The sequence below is a fragment of the Colius striatus genome, chromosome 11 (assembly GCF_028858725.1).
Source record: "Colius striatus isolate bColStr4 chromosome 11, bColStr4.1.hap1, whole genome shotgun sequence".
NCBI lineage: Eukaryota > Metazoa > Chordata > Aves > Coliiformes > Coliidae > Colius > Colius striatus.
The window spans coordinates 2,066,733-2,086,084 of NC_084769.1; the positions used below are offsets into that span (position 1 = coordinate 2,066,733).

General features: G+C 48.6%; 1 protein-coding gene across 1 annotated transcript in view; it reads left to right on the plus strand.

Annotated features, from left to right (window-relative positions):
- Positions 1-19,352, plus strand: part of CACNB4 (calcium voltage-gated channel auxiliary subunit beta 4) — a 60,448-nt gene that overhangs the window by 24,722 nt on the left and 16,374 nt on the right. Inside the window, exons 2-8 of the mRNA XM_062004407.1 lie at positions 6,232-6,351; positions 6,674-6,796; positions 10,747-10,877; positions 13,063-13,139; positions 13,515-13,534; positions 13,628-13,708; positions 15,939-15,997. Coding sequence (XP_061860391.1) covers positions 6,232-6,351; positions 6,674-6,796; positions 10,747-10,877; positions 13,063-13,139; positions 13,515-13,534; positions 13,628-13,708; positions 15,939-15,997 — 611 coding nt within the window. The remainder of the gene's footprint in view (positions 1-6,231; positions 6,352-6,673; positions 6,797-10,746; positions 10,878-13,062; positions 13,140-13,514; positions 13,535-13,627; positions 13,709-15,938; positions 15,998-19,352) is intronic.

The following is a 19,352-nucleotide window of genomic DNA, read 5'->3' on the forward strand; positions in this document are numbered from 1 at the left end:
TGTTTGTCGATAAAAACCAGCCAAACAATGATGAGCAGTTCTGTTTTCTACCACCTCCCTTGTGCTGGATGTGTGCTCACACATTTGGATGTCTGCTAGAAAAGGTTGAGTTGAGCTGTTGACCGGTTTAAAAGCACTGGAATGATCTTGGGTTCAGCTCTTTGATGTGCTGTGTACCCTCTGTGCTCTCCATCGGCACAGGACCTTTGGGGCCTTGGCACACTGTGTCTTGAAGGAGGTGAAACTGCCTCCAGCATCCAAAGATCCGTAGGGAAGCTCGAAGGTATCAAGCTGCAGCTAGCTCCTGTTGTGGGGAAGGACTGAGAGGAGGCACAGGAGAAGAGACAGGCAGGGATAAGGACAAGATGGGATGGGAGTGATGTTCTCTTCCCCTGAAGTATTTTACTCAAACTCCAGCTAACCATTCAAAATAATTGGCTGCCTCGAGGTGTGCCAGCCCTGCTGCTTCATCGTTTGTAAGTGCTGTGGATTCACAAAGCAAACTCCCTGTTACTGCAAAGACATTTTCCACCTCCTCAGGTGCATCCAAGCGCAGCTCCCGGGGCTTCCCCCTCCGGTGGCATCTGTGCTCTGTTCAGCAGTGACTGCCCCGTGTGCTCAGTGCCTTCTCGTTCCTGGAGAGAGACGCGCTCCCCGTGCCCAGAGCTAGTCCTGCTCTGAGGGATGCCCGCGATCAGGCAGTGCTGCCCCGGTGTCTTGCGTAATGGATAAGGCAGAAGCTGTTCCTCTGAGCAGAGCATGTTTTCAGAGAGGCTTTCTGGGTTGTGATGGACTCTGCAGCACCCTAAATCTTCAACAGCGACTGCGTGTCATCTGGCTTATTGGAGCCCCTAATGGATCAATGCTTTAATTGCACAAGCAGTATGACAGAGCTTTACGAGTTATGGCTGGAGAGAGCGATTCAGACCTCTGGATTTATGGCAGTTGGGCAAAACAAATGTTTGCAGCCTCACTGAAGTGTTTAGTGGGGTTTTGTTTCCCCTCCTTTTGAAACTATAACAGGGAAAGGCTGATATTTTCTTCTGCTCTTTTCTTCAGCAGGCAGGAAGGAACCTGGCTGGCTGTTGCTTGTAGTGTCTGGGAAGAGGATACATGTGAACTTTCCCTGCCCAGGCAGGCTGGGGCATAGAAACACCAGGTTCAAGTGCCATTTAAACAGAAGGGAAAACTCTTTCAGTGCTGAGGTGAGGGAGCCCTGGCCCAGGCTGCCCAGGGAGGGTGTGGAGGCTCCTTCTCTGGAGGTTTCCAAACTCGCCTGGACACGTTCCTGTGTGACCTGGTCTAAGTGGGACCTGCTTTGGCAGGGGGTTGGACTGGATGAGCTCTACAGGTCCCTTCCAACCCTCACCATTCTATTGTGTTACCCTTTCCAGTCGCCCAGCCACTGCCACACGTACCTTTCAGCAGTCAGTCAGCAAGAGAGACTGTGGATTTACCAGTACTTTGTAGCTGCTGAACAAACAGACCCACTGCTGTTTCTGCATTACCTTTTTTCCCCCAAACATTTTTGGGCTTGCTTCAAACCCCAGTGTTTTTATACAGAGCTGAGTTATACTAATTGATGAAAGAGGGAAATTAATGAGGGGAGGAAATAAATAATGAATGGCAAGGAAAGGGAATTCACAGAAGCTCAAAGCAAAAAAGGCTGAGAAATAAGAAATGAGTTTATCAGTGCCTGGGATAATATCATTATTTAAGCCTGTTTCCTTCAAACTGTCAAATCTGGTGTGCACTTGAACTCATAGTACATGCTCCCACTTCACAAAGTTCTCTGTCTCCCAGAGGGTCGTGAGGCTGGGGTGGTAATTAGTCCTTGAATATTAGCTGCAAATGAGGAACTGTGGCCATGTGCCATATGCCCCAAATAACCAACTTGCTGCTCTAAGCAATACGGAAATAAAGGCATTCAGGGGTCTTTTTGATAAAGTTCTGGTGTACAGAAGCAGCTGGGGAATGCCTTCTTCCCTCTTTCTTTGCCTCTCGTTTCTGTAAGGCTGCTGACATCATTTGGGTTTCATTGTGCAGCCAGTGATGCTTTCCCAGCTGTGACAAGAGCAGGGATGCATCAGGGTATTTGGTATCATCACATCTAGTGCAGTTTGGTCAAACACGAGTTGTCAGTTCAGAGCTTCCCTGTGCTTGGTGCTGTGCAGGCACGAGTGTTGGTGCTGGTTTGTTACACCATGCTCTGTCAACGTTGCACAACGTTGCTGGCAATAATCTGGTCTTGAACAAACGTCAAACACAAATGGAAGTGAAACACAAGTGATGCTTTAAAACAGTCAGAAGCTGGACTGCTGAGGATAACAAGGGCTCTTTGTTGTTTATGGACTGCTGGTGTTGCAGTGCTTCCCAGAAGCCTTCCTGAGGTTCAGGGTCCCGTTGTGTGAGTAGAAGCCGCTGGCGTGTAGCTGCCAATGCGTCTTGGCTGCTGAATGTGGGGTGTGGAAATCACGGGTGGTGTTGACAGCAGCACGGGAGAGGGCCTGCAAGGGTGAACCTGCACACCCCTCAGGCTTCTGTCCTCCTGCTCAGCATGGGGCAGTGACAGAGCTGAGAAAATAACCCTCAGTCTTGCTCGGTCTTGCGCTCTGACCCAGCGTGGGCACTCGGGATCCTCGGCCCGTGCTTCCAGGGAGATACACGCTGCCAGTTTCCAGCGCTTCCCTTGCTCTGCTTTTCAGCCCATGCTGCTATTTGCAGAGTGGTGCCTTGTTTTCAGGGCGATGCTGCGGTTCAGCATCGTGTGAGTCACAGTGCCGGGGCTGCGTGCTTCTGATAAGCCGCCCCCTGCTTGGCATCACTTGCAAGGGGTGGCATCATGCGGATGTGACTGTACCAGTCCTGTTGTCTGGCATGCAGGCACCCACCACCGCTGAGGAGCAGCCCAGGGTGGCCTTGCAGGATCAGCTGCTTTGGTTAAGGCTGCTTTGTTGTGGCAGCATTAAATAGGTCAGTGCTCAAACACATAGCACTGAAGCCGCTACGGGAAGGTCTGCATCCAGCCTAGGTATCTGTTTCTGTGAGGCTGCCCCACAGAGCTACCCGAGTCCCATCCAGAGCACCGTGAGCCTGTGCCCCTTGTGCTCACTCACTGTTCTCCCATACTGGTGATTGCTGCAATCCACCTACGTGTGTGATGCTGGGATCTGTCCCGCTGGGGATGTGTCTGGGCCTTGTCCTCACACACCTTTCAGTACACAGAAAGCCAAGGGGGAAGTGGCATGGTCAGGAGAGCACGTGGGGGAGGAACAGTGTCTGCTGCTCTTGATGACAGCAGTAGTGGCTTTGTCTCAGGCTTCAGGCATGCCAGGATGTGGTGTGTTCCTGCTACAGTATGCTGTGCCAGGTAGGACTGACGTCTTGGAAAGAAGCCTGTTCCTACTGCAGTATATGATTTGTTTTTAGTATTATACCTTTTGATTTATTATTTGGAGACTGTGGGTGTTTTTCCTTCTTCCTTTGCTGCTGTCAAAGCTTTGCTGTGTGTAAGTAACAAATGTGCTGATCACAGAATCACACAGAATCTTCAGGCTTGGAAGGGACCTGGAAAGCTCACCCAGTGCAACCCCCCTGCCAGAGCAGCAGCACCTAGAGCAGGGCACACAGGGACTCACCCAGCTGGGTTGGAATGTCCCCAGAGAAGGAGCCTCCACAGCCCATCTGGGCAGCCCCTGCCAGCAGCTTTTTGTATCTTCAGAATCTTTAGTGGGCAATAAATAAGCCATTCTTACGTACCACAAAGTTGGTCTGACTTTGCAGCCCCTGCTCTGGTTTTGTTTTCTGTCTTTTTCTCATTGCTTTGAGCAGTGCAGGCTCTGGTATGGAGGACAGGCTAGAATATTTTAGGGCTAGAATATTTGAGCCTGTCAGTTCAGTCTCCCACTGACACCTTCCCTGCACTTGCTGACCAGATACATAGGCTGGAAGGGGGTGCCTGGTGCAGGGGGTTTCCTGCTACCTGTTTCTCCTCAGTGGAGTGAGTTGCCATGCTTTGCACTCTCACCTGTGGTCAGGGAAGGAATATGCTTATACCTCTGTTGGTGACACATTTGGTGGCTGAAGTCTTCATCTTGCCCTGAAGATGTGGAGAGAGGAATAAGTGACAGGCACTGAGCAGCCCGAGAGGTGTCTCTGGTGCGTGTGTGGCCAAGCACTGTGGCTGCTGAGTTCCCTGGTCTCTGCTACATCCCGAAGGAAACAGAAGGAAGAGCAGCATGCCTGGCTGCTGAGCTGGGAAAAGCTTCTGTTGCCAGCAGCTACTGCTAGCTTTTAGCCTGTTGATGTTAGAGCTGTTCCAGCTCGGGACCCCAAGGCGGCTGAGGCACGCCGCCCTTCCCAGCTCACCTTGGCTTGTGGGGTGCAGGGCGGTCTGTGTCCTGGGAAGGAATTTTTCTGGTCATAGCTGTGTGTTAGCTCATGTTAGGTGAATCCTTTTCCAGACAGAGAGGAAATCTGTCCTCCTCAGTGTCAGTACAGTGCTTATGGCCAAGGTATGAGGATGTGACAAGAAGAGAGCATATGCTCATCAGTGGTTTGTTGCCAGCAGCCTTCTGATGGATATGGATCCACATCAATATTTAAGAACGTGTTAGCTTTCATGGAGAGGAAGAATGTTGACTTCTGTGGTAGATGACATAGAACTTTGTGTCCCTGTGCTGCAGGATATTAAACAATTTAAGGAAAAAACATTGAAAGGTGTAATGCTGTGGAGTGGCTCTTGAGGAGCACAGAGTTACACGTTTTGGAGCTCTGCAGAGGTATAAATACAGAGATATTTATGTCTTCAGTTTGTGGCTGGAAATGTGATGACTTGGAAACTGTGTGACAGTGGTTCTGTGTTCAGTACAGCATAGGTAGTCCAGTGTGCTACCCCTTCCCCGTGTTTAAACCAGAAGTAGTGTCTCCTGGCAGTGGTCAGATGTGTCAGGTTGTTCCTCCTGCTGAGCACAGCTCTGGGGCTGGATCCTTCTGCAGCTTGTGTTACCCTCGTCCTTTCAAAGCTCTCTTTTTTTTATGATGGTGTTTTTCTGTAGCTATTTTCCCTCAGACATGCAAAACAGGTAGGTTAAGTAGTTAGGCTACGATACAACATACCTGTAGCTCTCTAAACTTCAGGTACTGCCTTCTAGAGCAGGCACCAGCAGCTCAGCTGAGAGCTGTGATGCTGAGCCTGGGGAGTGGGTGATTGCTGCCTGTCACCTGCAGGCAGGGCTGGGGAGGTGAAACACACACCTCTCCCGTGCTGGGAGCAGACTCATGACTCAAGCACAAATGAGTTAAATCCTTGCACAACAGGAATCTGCAAGGCTGGAGTCTGGCTTGGGCAAAGGCCACGGTTCACCAGACAGACATATTAGTAGTAAAAATTGCATTTGCTTGGGAAGTGGCTCAGTAAGGGACATACATTTCTCACTCAGCATTTACCTCGAGTGGAAAAGTAGAGCTCGACTTGAGGATTCTGGAATCTTTGTAGGAGTTTCCTCCTAGAGTGAGGCTTCACTTCACCCTTTGTATGAATGCCCAGCCATGCACACCTCCATCAGTGCTGCTCCCTGAAGTCTAGGTTCAACTCCTGGTCTTGCCAAGGCTTCTGGGTCAATTTTGTGCTTGAGGTTTTGGAGAGAGGGAAGTGGTATTTCAGATTCATCATGAGTAGCATTCCCTTTACCCACCTTCTCTGTATGGAAGGGTTAAACCCCTGTCTTCCACTTGGCTCCATGCAAACACAAAGGAGGAAGCTTGGTGTGAGTGGCAGCCACGGCAGGGAGGGAGGGAGGGACTTACACACTGGTCCTGTATTTACAGGGAGGGGTGAACCTAACCAAGTTTTATAACACCTTTGATGTGACCTGGCCCGTGACATCCCGGATCTGAGGTTGTCAAACAGGATTTCAGTGATACACAGGCTTCTGGAGGGTGCCTCCACCAGAGCTGTGTGTCACTGTGTCAGCAACAAAGTGGAGGAGTTCTCTGAAAGCAGAGAGAGCTCTCTCTTGGCGTTTTTGCCTTTGGCTGTGTGTGCCTTGATGGGTAAAGCCAGGTTATGTCTGCTAAATTCTGCATGTGTTCTTGCGCTGGCCAAAGCGTGTAAAACCCACACAGAGACATTAAGAAACAGATGTGTTCACAGTGTTTTCTGAAGCTGCCTGGGGAGGGGGAGCTCTGTTTCTTCCATGTCTTTTCTTAGTGGCACGGATTTCGTTGCAGGGCTCAGCAGACTCGTACACAAGCAGACCCTCAGACTCTGATGTCTCTTTGGAAGAAGACAGGGAAGCAATCCGCCAGGAGAGAGAGCAACAAGCAGCTATACAACTTGAAAGGGCAAAGGTGGGTTCTTTCCAGCTTTACTAATGACCAAGTTACGTGCCATTTATCTTTGGCCCAGTGTGAAGTTTCACCCTGTTGGTTTATACTGATGAAATAGTTTGTCGGTTACCTGGACACAAGATATTTGGGGGAATATAGTGTGACTATTCTTACATAACTGGAGGTCTTCTCCAGTGAGCTGAACCCTGCTGCCCTGGGTGAAATTATTGTGTCTCCTTTTTTTCTGTATTTAGCAAATGCCCTCTGCCAGGTGTTTGTGGTTTGATGCAGTTCTAGATCCAGAAAAGCTGCCACTGTTTGTGATGTGTGTTTCTATTTGTAGTCCAAACCAGTAGCATTTGCTGTTAAGACTAATGTGAGTTACTGTGGAGCTCTGGATGAAGATGTTCCTGTCCCAAGCACTGCCATCTCTTTTGATGCCAAGGACTTCCTGCACATTAAAGAGGTAAAACCAAGAAGCTGTAACAGGCAATGTGAAAGGGAATCTTTCTCTGTGGAGCAGTTGGGGCTGGGACATACAGATTAAAACAAGAGCCAAGAGTCAAGTGGGGACAGGAGAGTGTGGTACATCTGTGTGATCACTGGTGATGTGGTGGCACTTCATCCTTGGTCAGAGTTCCAGCACTCTGAGGTGGTAATCTTGTATGTTTTAACATACAAGATGTAACCAATTTGTTGGAGTTTCATGTCACAGGAAGGAAAGAACAACTTGCTGTATTTTCAGTCCCCTTCATCCTGGTAGCTTCAGATTCTTGTCACCAAATGAAGTTCGTGGTGGATCAGAGATTATGGAATAGGAAGGGATCCAATTGATCACAAAGTGGAGCAGCACCAGGTTACACCAGGTCATCACAAAGTGCCAGATGGGCTTCTTAGGGAGGAGATGAGAATAATACAATAAGAAAAGAAGCTATTGGAGAGATACAAAAATAAGGGGAACGGGAATAAATGGGCCTTGAGTACAGTTTTGCTAGAGAAAAATACATTTTATTGCATGTTGAGCATGTTTTGTGCAATCCTTTAGCTGAAGTGAGCCCTCCACGTGTGCATCAGCCCCTGTCATTTTGTAGATTCCTGCAGCTTGTGAAAACGTTTCCTCGTCTCAGCATTCTGGGTTTATTTTAGGGTGCTCAGCATTCACTTGTCTCTTTCTTTGAGCACGTGTCCATCATTGCATCAAAGCACTGATCTCGTAGACTGAGCACATTCAGGAGGAAAACATCTGCTGCTTCATCTAGAGAGGCAGAGATTGGTGGTAGAAGGGAGGAGGGAGTGCTTTCAACTCTTTCTCCCTGAGAAGGACCCAGCAGAGGCAGTTGACTCCTTTGTTCCATTTTCTCAGTTTCCTGCAAGCAGATGGAAGTTCAGTTTGGACTTTTTTGTTTATTCCTTTCCTGTTTCCAGTGCTTACATCCCTGCCGAGGAGGTGCAGCACTGCATCTGAACCTGCCTGTCTCTACATGCAGAATTCACTGCCCCTTCCATTTGAACCCCAAGAGCTTGTTCTGTCCTTTCCAGCACTCCCTTGGTGTGTACAGCTTTCTGAACCTGCTCCCCATCAGGAAAAGGGCTTTTCCTAGCGCTCAGCAGTTGAATGCAGACAGCTGCATCCATAATAGCACCCAGACCACTTCCCACCCACACCAGAAGTGGACCTGACCTGACATGCTGTGTGTCTAGCACACGTTGTCCTGGGTACCTGGTCAGGTAACTGTGCATTACTGTTACAACAAGTACTTGATCTTAGCTTTGCCAGGACGTGGCTGCCTTCATTACCAGCCCAGTGATTGAATTGAATGTACTAAGCTCCTGTGGTGCTGCCCTGTACATTCTTGCAGACAAGTGCCCTGAATCCATGCCTTGGCATCCTGTGAGTTTTCTTCCAAGATCTAAATGGCCAGGGTCACCTTGCCACTCATCTTTTAGCCACCCGGCTTGCTGGTGTTTGTCAGCTCTGTTAAGGGTGTAGCACAGCTTCTTTGTTAGCCCTGAAGCCTTCAGCTTGCCTGAAGCTGTGGCTATACCTCAGCAGGACTTGAGGAATGGTTCCCCACGCTGGACTCTGCCTGCACGGGGCAAGGTCGGGCAGGGTTTGTTTCTCGGTGGTGTGCCAGGCTTGCTTGGGCTAGAGCAGGCGTGGTTCTGGGTTTCAGAATAACGCTAAACTAGATAAGAAGTAAAGTCACCCTGCTGACAGGGTGAAACAGCAGCAGGAGCTGAGGAGTTGCTATATTGAGAACGTGTCCTGTATGTCTCATCTGGTCTCCTGCAAGACTATACATTATGTGCTTACTTAAACGATGAAGTGGCAACAATTACTGACAACGCAGGAGAAATCATGGGCATGGCAACCAATAGGAATGAACTGTGGTCCTCCCACGTGCTGAATGTGAGGAATAACATATGGGAGGTAATGACCTAGTGCAAATAGCTGTGTGTTCCGTGCTGCATCGCTGCCATTTGCTCCGGGAGTCTCGGCAGAGCGCCCGTTCTGATCTCCTGTCCAGAGACACCCCTCGGGGCTCCACGACCTGCCAATGGAGGAGAGATTCCCCTGTCCAAGTGGTACATCTAGAACCAGAATGGAATGGGTAACGCTCATGGGACTCAGGTTTGGCAGTGGTTTCAGTCCTTTGGTTGATTTTGCTGCTTTACAACAGCAGCATGCTGGATCCTGAAGGACGGGTCCATCTGAAGGAATGCAAATAGTTCTGTAGACTGAAGCAGAAGAAGCTTTGCTGAACCCAGGTCATAACAGCATGAAGAACAGATACTGCAACAGTTGAAATGATAAAGTAACAGCACCTCTTGCATGAATAACAGCTGGGTAAAGAGGACAGGGTTTCAAGATGAGAGTGTAAGGACTGCATTTCCCTTGGCTGTACATGTACTAACTGTGTGTATGTATGGGTTAATGACAAGGATCATTTCTTTTTCCAAGGTTTTGGGGCTCTGTGTGTTTCAGAGCCTTCAGTCAGGCACTGCTGTACCTTTGACAACTAGGACATGCTGTTTATGTGTTCCTTCAAGGACTTAATGCTTCAGAGTATGGAGCCAAGAGAACAGATCATTTTTAAGCTGAGATCTCTGTGATAACTCTTTCCTCAAGGCATGCAAACAAAACTGGTGCACTTGTGCAGCTCTTAATGACTTAGAAGTCAGTTGTGGAAAGTAATGTTTCTTTTGCACACTGAGGTGCCTAATGGAGTGTAGCAGAGGAGAAGGTTTTCAGAGGTTTTTTTTCACAAGCCTTGCTGGCAGCCAGCCACAGCAAATCCCTTTTCTCTGCCATATCCACTGTGATAACTGCTTCTCATCTTTCCATCATTAAAGTTAGGCCAGGCTTTTAATACTGCAGAAAACCACAGGTTGCTAAAGGTTAATGATAACATTCAATTTTATACTCTTGAGTTCCTAAAGGTGAATCTTTCTTCAACTGTCAGAAGCTTAAGGGCATATACCTACAAAGAGTTCAGCCACTTCCAGGCCGTGACACTACGAGAACCTCATTTGTTGTGTCACAGCTTCACCAGAGCATTAACCAGATAAGGGTTTGGTTTGGTGCTGGAGCTGACAGATCTTCTGTGTTGTCTTGGCTAGGCTGATCTTTCTTTATTTGAGTTTCTAGAATAGTGTTTGTAGAGCTTTTCCACCACACAAGGTTTCTGCAAAGGCATGACGTGTTAATAACATCCAGACAAGTAGCTGGAAAGGAGGAGGCAAGAATTGAAGCCATGGTGCAGGCCATTTCATTTTGCAAGGAGCCAATGACAAGGGTTGTGATGGTGATCTGAAGGTGTTATTTCGATGTTTGGCTGCTTTGTGTGGCCACTGGGAGGCCGTTCAGTGACCTGTGTTCTCCAGAAGTTGGTTCAGCGCGTTAAATCACCATCACGCTTAACACTCTAGTTGGTGCCACCAGAGGAAAAGTCACAGCAGGGTGTGATGGGGCAGTAAAGAGATGAGCCACAGATTATCACAGGATCTTGAGGGGAGATGGGGCTCTTTAGTTTAGAGGGGACTGAGGAGTGGCCTCATTAATGTTTACAAACACAGGGTGGGTGTGAGGAGGCTGGAGCCAGGCTGTGCTCAGCAATGGCCAATGACAGGATAAGGGGCAACGGGGACAAACTGCAACAGAAGGGGTTCCAAAGAAACACAAGGCAAAGCTTCTTCAGTGTGGCTTTCCACACTGCAGCTGCAAAGACGACACCCAACCTTCCAAATACTGCCCAGCACCTTTTAGCTTCACTTCAGCTCATGGGCATTGCCCAGTGTTCAGACGTGAGCGTAATCAGGCTTTGTTGGCCACTATGAATTTGGGGCTTGTGGATAACAAAGTAAGGGAGCTTTGGAGCATTTTCCTGTGAAGGCAGTAACCTTTCTGTGTTCCAGAAATATAACAATGACTGGTGGATAGGAAGGCTGGTCAAGGAGGGCTGCGAGATCGGCTTCATTCCGAGCCCGCTTCGCCTGGAGAACATCCGCATTCAGCAGGAGCAGAAGAGAGGCCGTTTCCATGGAGGGTAGGAGTGCTCTAACCTTTTGCTATCGTTTAAAATGACACTGGACAATATTTTCAAAGGTCACTCGCTTGTGTTGTGCTCACAGCACACGAGGAGGAGTGTTTGATTTGGGATCCCAACCGAACGCGTGTGTTTGCAGAGAACAGCCGTGTGGGGTGTTGGCGGGGAGAAGCAGCAAAGAGGTGTTTATTGACTGGAGGAAAGATCAGCAATGCAGTGTGAGTGGTAATGACAGACACTTCTGAAGGGCTACAGAGTTACAGAGCTTACATCCCCATGGGTTTAAGTCGAGTTGGTGCTCAAAGGCTGCCAGATAAACTTCTGCTCTTAAGGCTTTGAGGCTTTTCTTTCTGTTTGCTTTCCGTTCTGTTTTGGCAAAGCCCAGGCTTATAAAACCTTATAAGATGAAAGTTGTCTTCAGCTCCCTCGATTCTTCATCTTCAGCCTGACAACTCTACACCTCCACACTGTGTCACTGGAAAAGGATAAACCTGGTTACAGGTCTGGGAAGTAAAACCGACTTCTCCCGACCTCAGGTCCCACACTGAAGTCATCCAGTCACTCCTCAGTGGCTGGATACACAAAATACTTCTCCCTGTTCTTTTTAATCAGATTACTCCCAGCATGTTATTCCCACTTAATGGAAACAAAGTTTAAGTGTTCATACAGGTACCAAGGAGAACAAAACCTTCAGTACTTCAGCAAAGTGAAGAGACATGAGCCAGTTGAACGTGGGCCTAATAGATGGCAGTAAGAGGTAGCCACGTCTAGTACTGTCAGGGAACTGGCACAGTAGTATACTTAGGCAAGGTCAGGAGTCATTTCAAGTATAAAGCATCAAGGGAAATGTTTTTAGAATGATTAGACAGCATTAAATGTGCTTTTTTCCAAATTGCTTGTACCCTTTTTGAGGAAGCTTCAGGAGAAGCCAGTGTGTCTCTGTACAGGGAGAACACGAGCTGATCCAGAGAGAGGGACACTAACAGAGGGGTTTGGGATACTGTTTGAGATACAGCATGTTAGAAGAATTCTCTTGCTTGTGTGAATGGGCATGAGTCCACTGAATCACCAGCTCTTGCACAGGTTTTGTCTAGTCTCACCTGCAGAGGATATTAGGACTAAAGTAAAGTGTGAAAGAGACAAGGGAAATATTGTAAGGGATTCCCATGAAGGTTTTTAAGTCTGCACTAACACTGCTGGATTTGTGCAGTAAGATATGAAGTCATGTCTAATGATGAAACAGTTCCTTTTCAAGCACCTTTGTCAGATATAATATCTGTAGCTGTAGGTTTCCTTAGAAGCTGTGATGCTAAGGCTCTATGTGGTGAAGAAGAGTTCTAGTCTTGTCTGAGTAAGGCAGTGAAAAGTCATCTGTTAAAGAGAGTTTCTGGAGCCTGGTGTCTATTTGCAAAGGATTTGCCAAGTCCAGGAATAAACAGTCCCTGCTCTGGGGAGCAAGAAAACAAGGACAAAGCACAGATTGGGACTGGGATCCTCTTGCTGGTCAGTCTGTGGGTAATGAAAAGTACTAAATACTGGGCTAAAGATGGGATTGTACCATGGGACTGTCACCTGCAGTAAGCAGGTTATCAAAACAGTCCTTCTCCTTCCCTCCTCCCTTCTGCTCTGCTGCCTCTGCAATGAGCTGAATTAGAGAGCTGGTGCTCCTGAACATCTTCCCTCCCATGTCCTGTCCCAGTTTGCTGCAGCTTCTGCTGGGTGCTTCACACAGGGAGAGGCTACAGAACAAAAGCTATTTGAACCTCCAGATAAGATCCCAAACCTCCACCAAGAGATGTTTCTGGCTGCTTATGTCTGCAGGAAGATGGAAGAGTGCTGGGTGTGGGGGATCTTGTGCAGAGCTGGGCTGAGTTTGGCAGATGTCTGCTGGGGCTGAGATGAGCAGATATCTGCTGCATTTCCCAGCCTAAGGGCAGGTCACAGAAAAGCTTTGCTCAGTCTGTAGTGGAAGCTGCCCTCTCCTCCCCTCCAGATGTGGAGGTCTGCTTAGTCACAGATGCTTTGTTTCCCCATGTTTTCCCCTCTCCCTTCAGGGGAGGCTTTGTGGCAGCATGAGCATGGTGAAGACTGTCCTTTACCGTGTGATTTCTCCTAAGTGCTGCCCAGAACCTCACAGGTCAGCATCTCTGGGCTCCTGTTAACGAGGCTCTTTCTGATACCACAGGAAATCAAGTGGAAATTCTTCTTCAAGTCTTGGAGAAATGGTTTCTGGCACTTTTCGGGCCACTCCTACTTCCACGGGTAAGACAGTTTCATTTCAGGAAGCTCTTGCTATTTCTAATACTTCTATTTTAAACACTGGGGATGAAAGCCACGGGTTTCCTCCCTTTGCTGACTTATTAAGGCATTTTACAGAAAAGTGCTTGCATGTGGAGGTGGAGAAAGGCATCTATTTCTAGACAGGCAGGAGTTGCTGAGGGATTGGGAAGAAATCTTGGGGGAAAGTGGCAGGTGCCCCAGAATGGAGCAAATGGGCCATTTGGAAGCGGGCTGACCAAAAGGGAGGTTCCCTGAGACAAAGCCCAAGTGCATTGGCAAAGGGGTTTTTGTTTGCAAGTGTTCTGGTCGTTATACACAGCGTGTGTGTTTTAACCAAGTTCTCATTTGGTCTTTTAGCAAAGCAGAAACAAAAAGTGGTAAGTAGTGCTTTTGCTTCTATACATAATTTCCAGGGTTTTCACCTGGATCTTCTCTGATTAATGATCTGAAGGGTTGTTTTCTTCTTCTAGACAGAACACGTGCCCCCATATGATGTAGTGCCATCAATGAGACCTGTTGTCTTGGTGGGTCCCTCACTCAAAGGCTATGAGGTGAATACTGCAGGCATTTGTAATCAATGGGTGTTTTCTTGTCTATGTTCTTCCTTTGTATATTCAATGTGTGTGGTCCACTACAACTGCTTTATGATAGGTTAAAGTGATCTTGCCTTAAGTAATTGTCACCACCGTTACACAAGAGCTGAGAGCACAGTTTGAGAGGGGGACCAGCTGCATTTTCTCCTGCCTCACAGCAGTGTCTGTGACCTACATGATGTCTCAGGTGAAGGGCAGGGGACTTGAGTTCACTGGTGCTCTCTTTGCACTTTCACTGCTTTAAACACTGTGCTCATCCATTGTTTTCAGTACAGTTCATCGTGAGTCAGTCACAGAGGAAAAAGAGACGTGGGTCTGCTAGAGAAGAAGTTGGAGCAGACAGATTAACTGACTAGACTTGTGTACACAGTTTAGTCCAACTAGCACATACACCCACAGTCACAGAATCTCAAGGCTTGGAAGGGACCTGCAAAGCTCACCCAGTGCACCGCCCCTGCCAGAGCAGCAGCACCTAGAGCAGGGCACACAGGAACTCCTCCAGCTGGGGTTTGAACATGCCTTGAACTTAATTAGTAAAAGTTTGGAAGGAGCTTCCCCATTGTTCTCCTTTTTTCACTTAGAAAATCTTGCCATGAGACCGAGTGTTGGCAAAGGCAGCAGCTGGCCTGTGGCAGCACCCTCACTTCACTGCCCACCGCCTGAGACCGAGCACGGGAGCTGGGGGGGATTTCAGCAGCTTCTCTTGAAGCTTATTTTGGTTTCAGATTAACAGTGTGTTGAAAAGTATCTAACAGGAAACCTTTAGGCTTTGTGAAGGGCTCTGTTGGCGGTGGAGGCGGGTGTGATAGGGTCAGACACAGCACAGGCGTTCAGCAGCGCTGCTGCCGCTGGCACTGAGCGCCTCGCAGGTGGGCAAGGAGCAGAGGCTTGGAGCAGGGCATTGTGCTGACCTCAGCCATCTGCTAAACCTTTTGCTGGGTTAAGAGCTAAATGAACACGAACGTGAGATCAGGGATAACGCTTGATGTAGCTCAGTTATGCTGTCAGTGCTCCACAGGATACTGTTGAACCTATCAGAATGGCTCTTTTGGGAGATAACGACGTGGGGCTGTTACGAGCATAGTGCAGTGATCTTGCATTGGGGGTTTTTGGTAAGAGTGATGGAGTGTGTAGTTTAACAAAGCAGGAATTAGGTACTTCATGTTCTGCTCTCTGCCTTTTCATTTATGGTGATGTTTCTTGCCAGGAGAAATTCCATCCATTGACTTTCACAGTGCTTCACCACAGACTAATTTGCCTAGGGACCCTCAGATTTGGAGGGGGTGGGAGCTTTTTGTTAATACCTACCTCTACAAACGTGCCCCCCCAGCTTTGCCAATGGAAACAATACCAAACACTACATCTTGAACATACAAAGGTGTACAAGTGGTAACACAGTTCAGCATTCATTTCAGTTACAAACAGTGGTCCACAGAACAGAAACACGTTGATCTCACTGTGCAACCTGCATGGGGCTGTTCTTTTGACTTGTGTTTTTCTGACTCAATTCTGTAAGAGCCCTTTGGAAAGACAACCCAGGAGGAATAAACTGCCAGAGGCCTGTGGGCTTTGATTAAGTTCCTATCTAGACCTGCAGATAATAGGTGTCAGCCTGAGTTGTCCTGAAGAGGACAAGGAGCTCACTCAATAAAGCAGTTGACGGCTATTGAGGCTGAGCTGCTCTCAGCTGCTTGCCCTTGCATGGGGATGGAAACACTCATTTTTTTCTGCTTGTGGGCCTTTCTGAGAATAGTCATTCTCTGTGAACAGTCACCCAACACCATAAACCTTGTGTCTGAGGTTTCAAGTCCATTCTAACGATGTTACTGTAGGAAAAAGCCAAGTGATGTGTTCCACCTCAACAGTCTCATATGCTTCTGACATGTTCTGAAGCCTGTTGGGAATGGTGCTGCCGTGGAGGGGGCTGAGGTGTGCTCTGATGCCTCTGTGCAAGGCAAGGCAAGAGCAGGAAGAGTGACAGCTCTCACATCCTCCCTTGGCCTTTTGGAGAATGAGTCAGAAAGCTTGCAAGTATTTATTACAAAGTGTGAAAATGAAATGATTGCTGCCTATAAAAGGTATTGATTGGTTGGTAGTATCCTTACCTTCTACTTACCTCTTCTCTTGCTTTTGACTTCTTTTTCTCCCTGTCAATCCTCCCTGCTCAATCTTCCTCACCTCTGCAAAGGTGACAGACATGATGCAGAAAGCTCTCTTTGACTTCCTGAAGCACAGGTTTGATGGGAGGTGAGACATACTCTCCTTTTCTTGCTTTCCCCCCCCAGTGTGTTACTAACATTGCAGTGACTTGGTTTTGGGGTGGGTGTTTTTTTAATGCAGGAGGATTGATGCATGTTCCAAACCGATCCTGGCGTCACGTCAGCATGGAAGCGCAGCCAGGTGTGGGGTGGGGGACAGCTAACGTGCTGCTGGAGGTGCATGTGCCTTCATGTCTGCTCTATCTCTAGTAGGATCTCTTGGATGTAACAGAATAATTCTGCCTCAGTATCTCAGCAGCCTCAAGTTACAGGAGAAATGTAGCTGAGAGCTGAGTGGGGCAGAGAGAAAGTGCAGCCCTTAGGGCAGAGCCTGGCTCCTGGCTGGCTCCTGGCCCTCCCTTCCCAAGCCACTGCTCTGCAGCCTGGGCTGCACCTTGGGCAAACCGAACCTGGTGGATCACTTTCAAGAAAAAGCACAGGTTTATTCACAACTACATTGGGCACAAGAAGTGTGTGCTGCTGGAGCAGCTCAGCCAGCCTCTGCACTGTGCACACACCGAGTGTAAGTGTCTCTGGATTGCAGCTTGGAGTTGCTCTGTTCAGGCTGGGTTCATCACAGCACCTTCTGTGAAGTTCCAGGCTCCTGTACAGCAGGATGTTCTCCAAAATTAAAATAATCACACTCTGGGCCCTGAAATAGGTGTGAGAAACAGCAGATTTCTGCAGGGTGCAGTAACAGTGCTTCAGACCAACACCTAAGGAAAAGCAGCTCTGAAATAGTCTTGTTAGTCAAAAGGAGTTTCAAAAGGGCAGCTGGAAGAAGGAAATGCTGAGATCTAAAGGACAGGGAAAAAAGTGTGTCAGAACTTGCAAGGAGAGTCCCTCTTGTTCATCTGGAACGTGGATACTATTTCCTGGTGAGCTGTGAGAGGGGCAGTTGGGATTTGGTTGCTGGAGACATGGGTTTAGTCCATGGCAGCTCTTCCTTTCCACTGGAGCTGGTCAGTAGTCAAAGGTGTCTGCTGTCAGTGTGATTTAACTGTGAAGAGGAGCTTCTCCAGGGTAGCTGTTGCCTAACAGTAAGTCAGGTTTGAAAACATCTCAAACATTGGCACTGGGACGGTGAGAGTAATCATGTCTGTTGTGTGGAAGAGGTGCAGCAGGGTTTGTGGCCAAGGGGCCTTTTGGGGTGCACTGAGGAGATGGTGCTGCATAAACAAGCTTAGAGAGAAGGTTTAATTACCAGCTTCTGTGCAAAGGTGTTTCATCTCCTCCCCCACCTTCAATTGCCCAGCTCAAGCCATTTTAACAGATCCTCCAAAGATGGTGATGGATTCGAGTTCCAGGTGTCGTTTTCGGGGCTGTTCCTGCATCCTGTCAGTGCCTCCCATCCCCACTCCCCACTGCTGTACTCTGCCCCCACTGCAGCTCGTTCCATCAGCCCCAGTGCCTGTGTGCATTCAGTGTGGGCACCAAACTGCAGCCTGTGTGCTCCTCCAGCTACTGGCACGTGTGTCAGCTTTGCACGTGCCAGCGGTGCTGACAGGCATTGTTTTCAGTAGGGAGCCATGGCAACTGGAAGTGGTGAGTCCTCCCCAGCTGCCAGGGTGTGATTGCCACCAATGTGTGCTTTCTGAGATGTATTTTTGTACCCTGTATGGGAATGTACTCAGCAGAGGCCTGATCCACAAAGCTCACCTGAGGACAGAGAAGGAAATGCAAAGCACACTCAGGGGTGCCCATTTTGGCTGCATTGATGGGAGGCAGCTCTGCTCCTTGACTCACTCTTCAGTCTTCCCTCCACCATGCCCTTGGTCTTCAAAGCAGGGCAGAGGGAGAGATCCTGCCTGAAAGGAGGCATTTGGGGGAATTCTGTTGCCACCAGCAATACTGACAGCTAGATCAGGTAGAAGCATGAAGCTTCAGCGTTGCAAAAGTCAAGTGCCACAAGCCAACTGATACAATTGACTTCGGCCCTGAGGAAACTCAGAAAACAGAGCTGAATTCCCTGTGGGTGCCTCAGCTGCTGCTTGCTCCTCCTGCCAACTCTGGTGCCTTTACAGGCTTTCTCTCCCACCCCACTCTTCCTTTTTTCCCCATCTCTTCTGCATTTCTGTGACAGATCCACGTTACCAAGATGGACAATGACTGTCCAGGGAGGAGCTATTCACAATGTTCAGTAAGACTTGAGCTAGCAAGACTCCTTCCCTACCTCTTAATACACTTGGTTTCTGTCAGCTCCTCCTGTTGTAACTGCCACATCCTCTTGTGGGCAGTGAACTGAAGGAAAGGCTGGAGGGCTGTGTTGTGCAGGCCTGCTGAAAGGAGCCTGCACAAGCTTGGCTGGCGTGAGGCATGCAGGGAATGGCTGCCCAGAGGCTCAGGCAGCAGCATTTCCTACGTTGCACTGTGTTTAATCACAGTTGCAGAGCGCAGGTCTGACCCCAGACAGCATGTGAACAAAGCACAGTGAAGACACAGCTCTTGTTTGTGACATCTTTCTGCAAGGGTGGGACTCAGGGTTGCTTCTTACTCAGCGAGAATGAGATGCTGCCTGTCTGTGGCAGTGGGTGAGCATTTGTGGTCCTTCCTGTGGTGCAGTCAGAGATCCAGGAGCTCCCAGAGGTGCCATCTGCACCCCTGTGTTGTATCACCACATCTAGACCCACGGTGCATCAATTGCTCCCATTCCTCTTTTAAACTCACCTGTACTTCTGGTCTCTGCTGGATTCTCTGGCAGCACATTGATTTGTGTCTTGTGCAGAAGAACATTTGCACTTCTTTTTAACCCTTCATCTGATCATTTCCCTTTGAGCTGCAGAAACTGTACATTCAATGCAACAGCTGCTAGTTTCCAGCTTGCTCTGTTTCCCATTGTCCATGGCTCTTTGGCTCATCACAGCCCTCCTCGGTGGATTTTACCTGAAGTGACAGCCTGTGGCCCTTGTTTTGTAACCTTTTGTCTCTTTGTCAGCTCACTGTTGGATCAAATGAAAACCTTAAGTTAAAGAGAGGGCTCCAGCAGTAGAGGTGGCTGTGGCTCAGCTTACTCTTTCCTTGTTCCACCAAGTCATTTAGCCCCGTCTGGGAGAGAAGGGTGAGTGCTGGAGGAGTCTCCTGAAGCAAGCTGCCTTCTGCAGTGATCCCAGGCACTCAGCTGGCTCTGCCTAGGTGCCCAAACATGGCCCTTCCTCACCTCCCAGCAATGGCAGGGTTAATCAGGGCTTGAACTGTCTGGGAAGAGAGGTGCTGTCCCTGCTCTGACTCTGTTCTGATCTATATGGTCTAAAGCTGACATGGTACTGATGGTGCCGTGTGAAGTTGTGCAGGAGGTGGGCTGGGAAGGAGAAGAGCTAAGGAATGCATTAAACAACAGCAGAAAC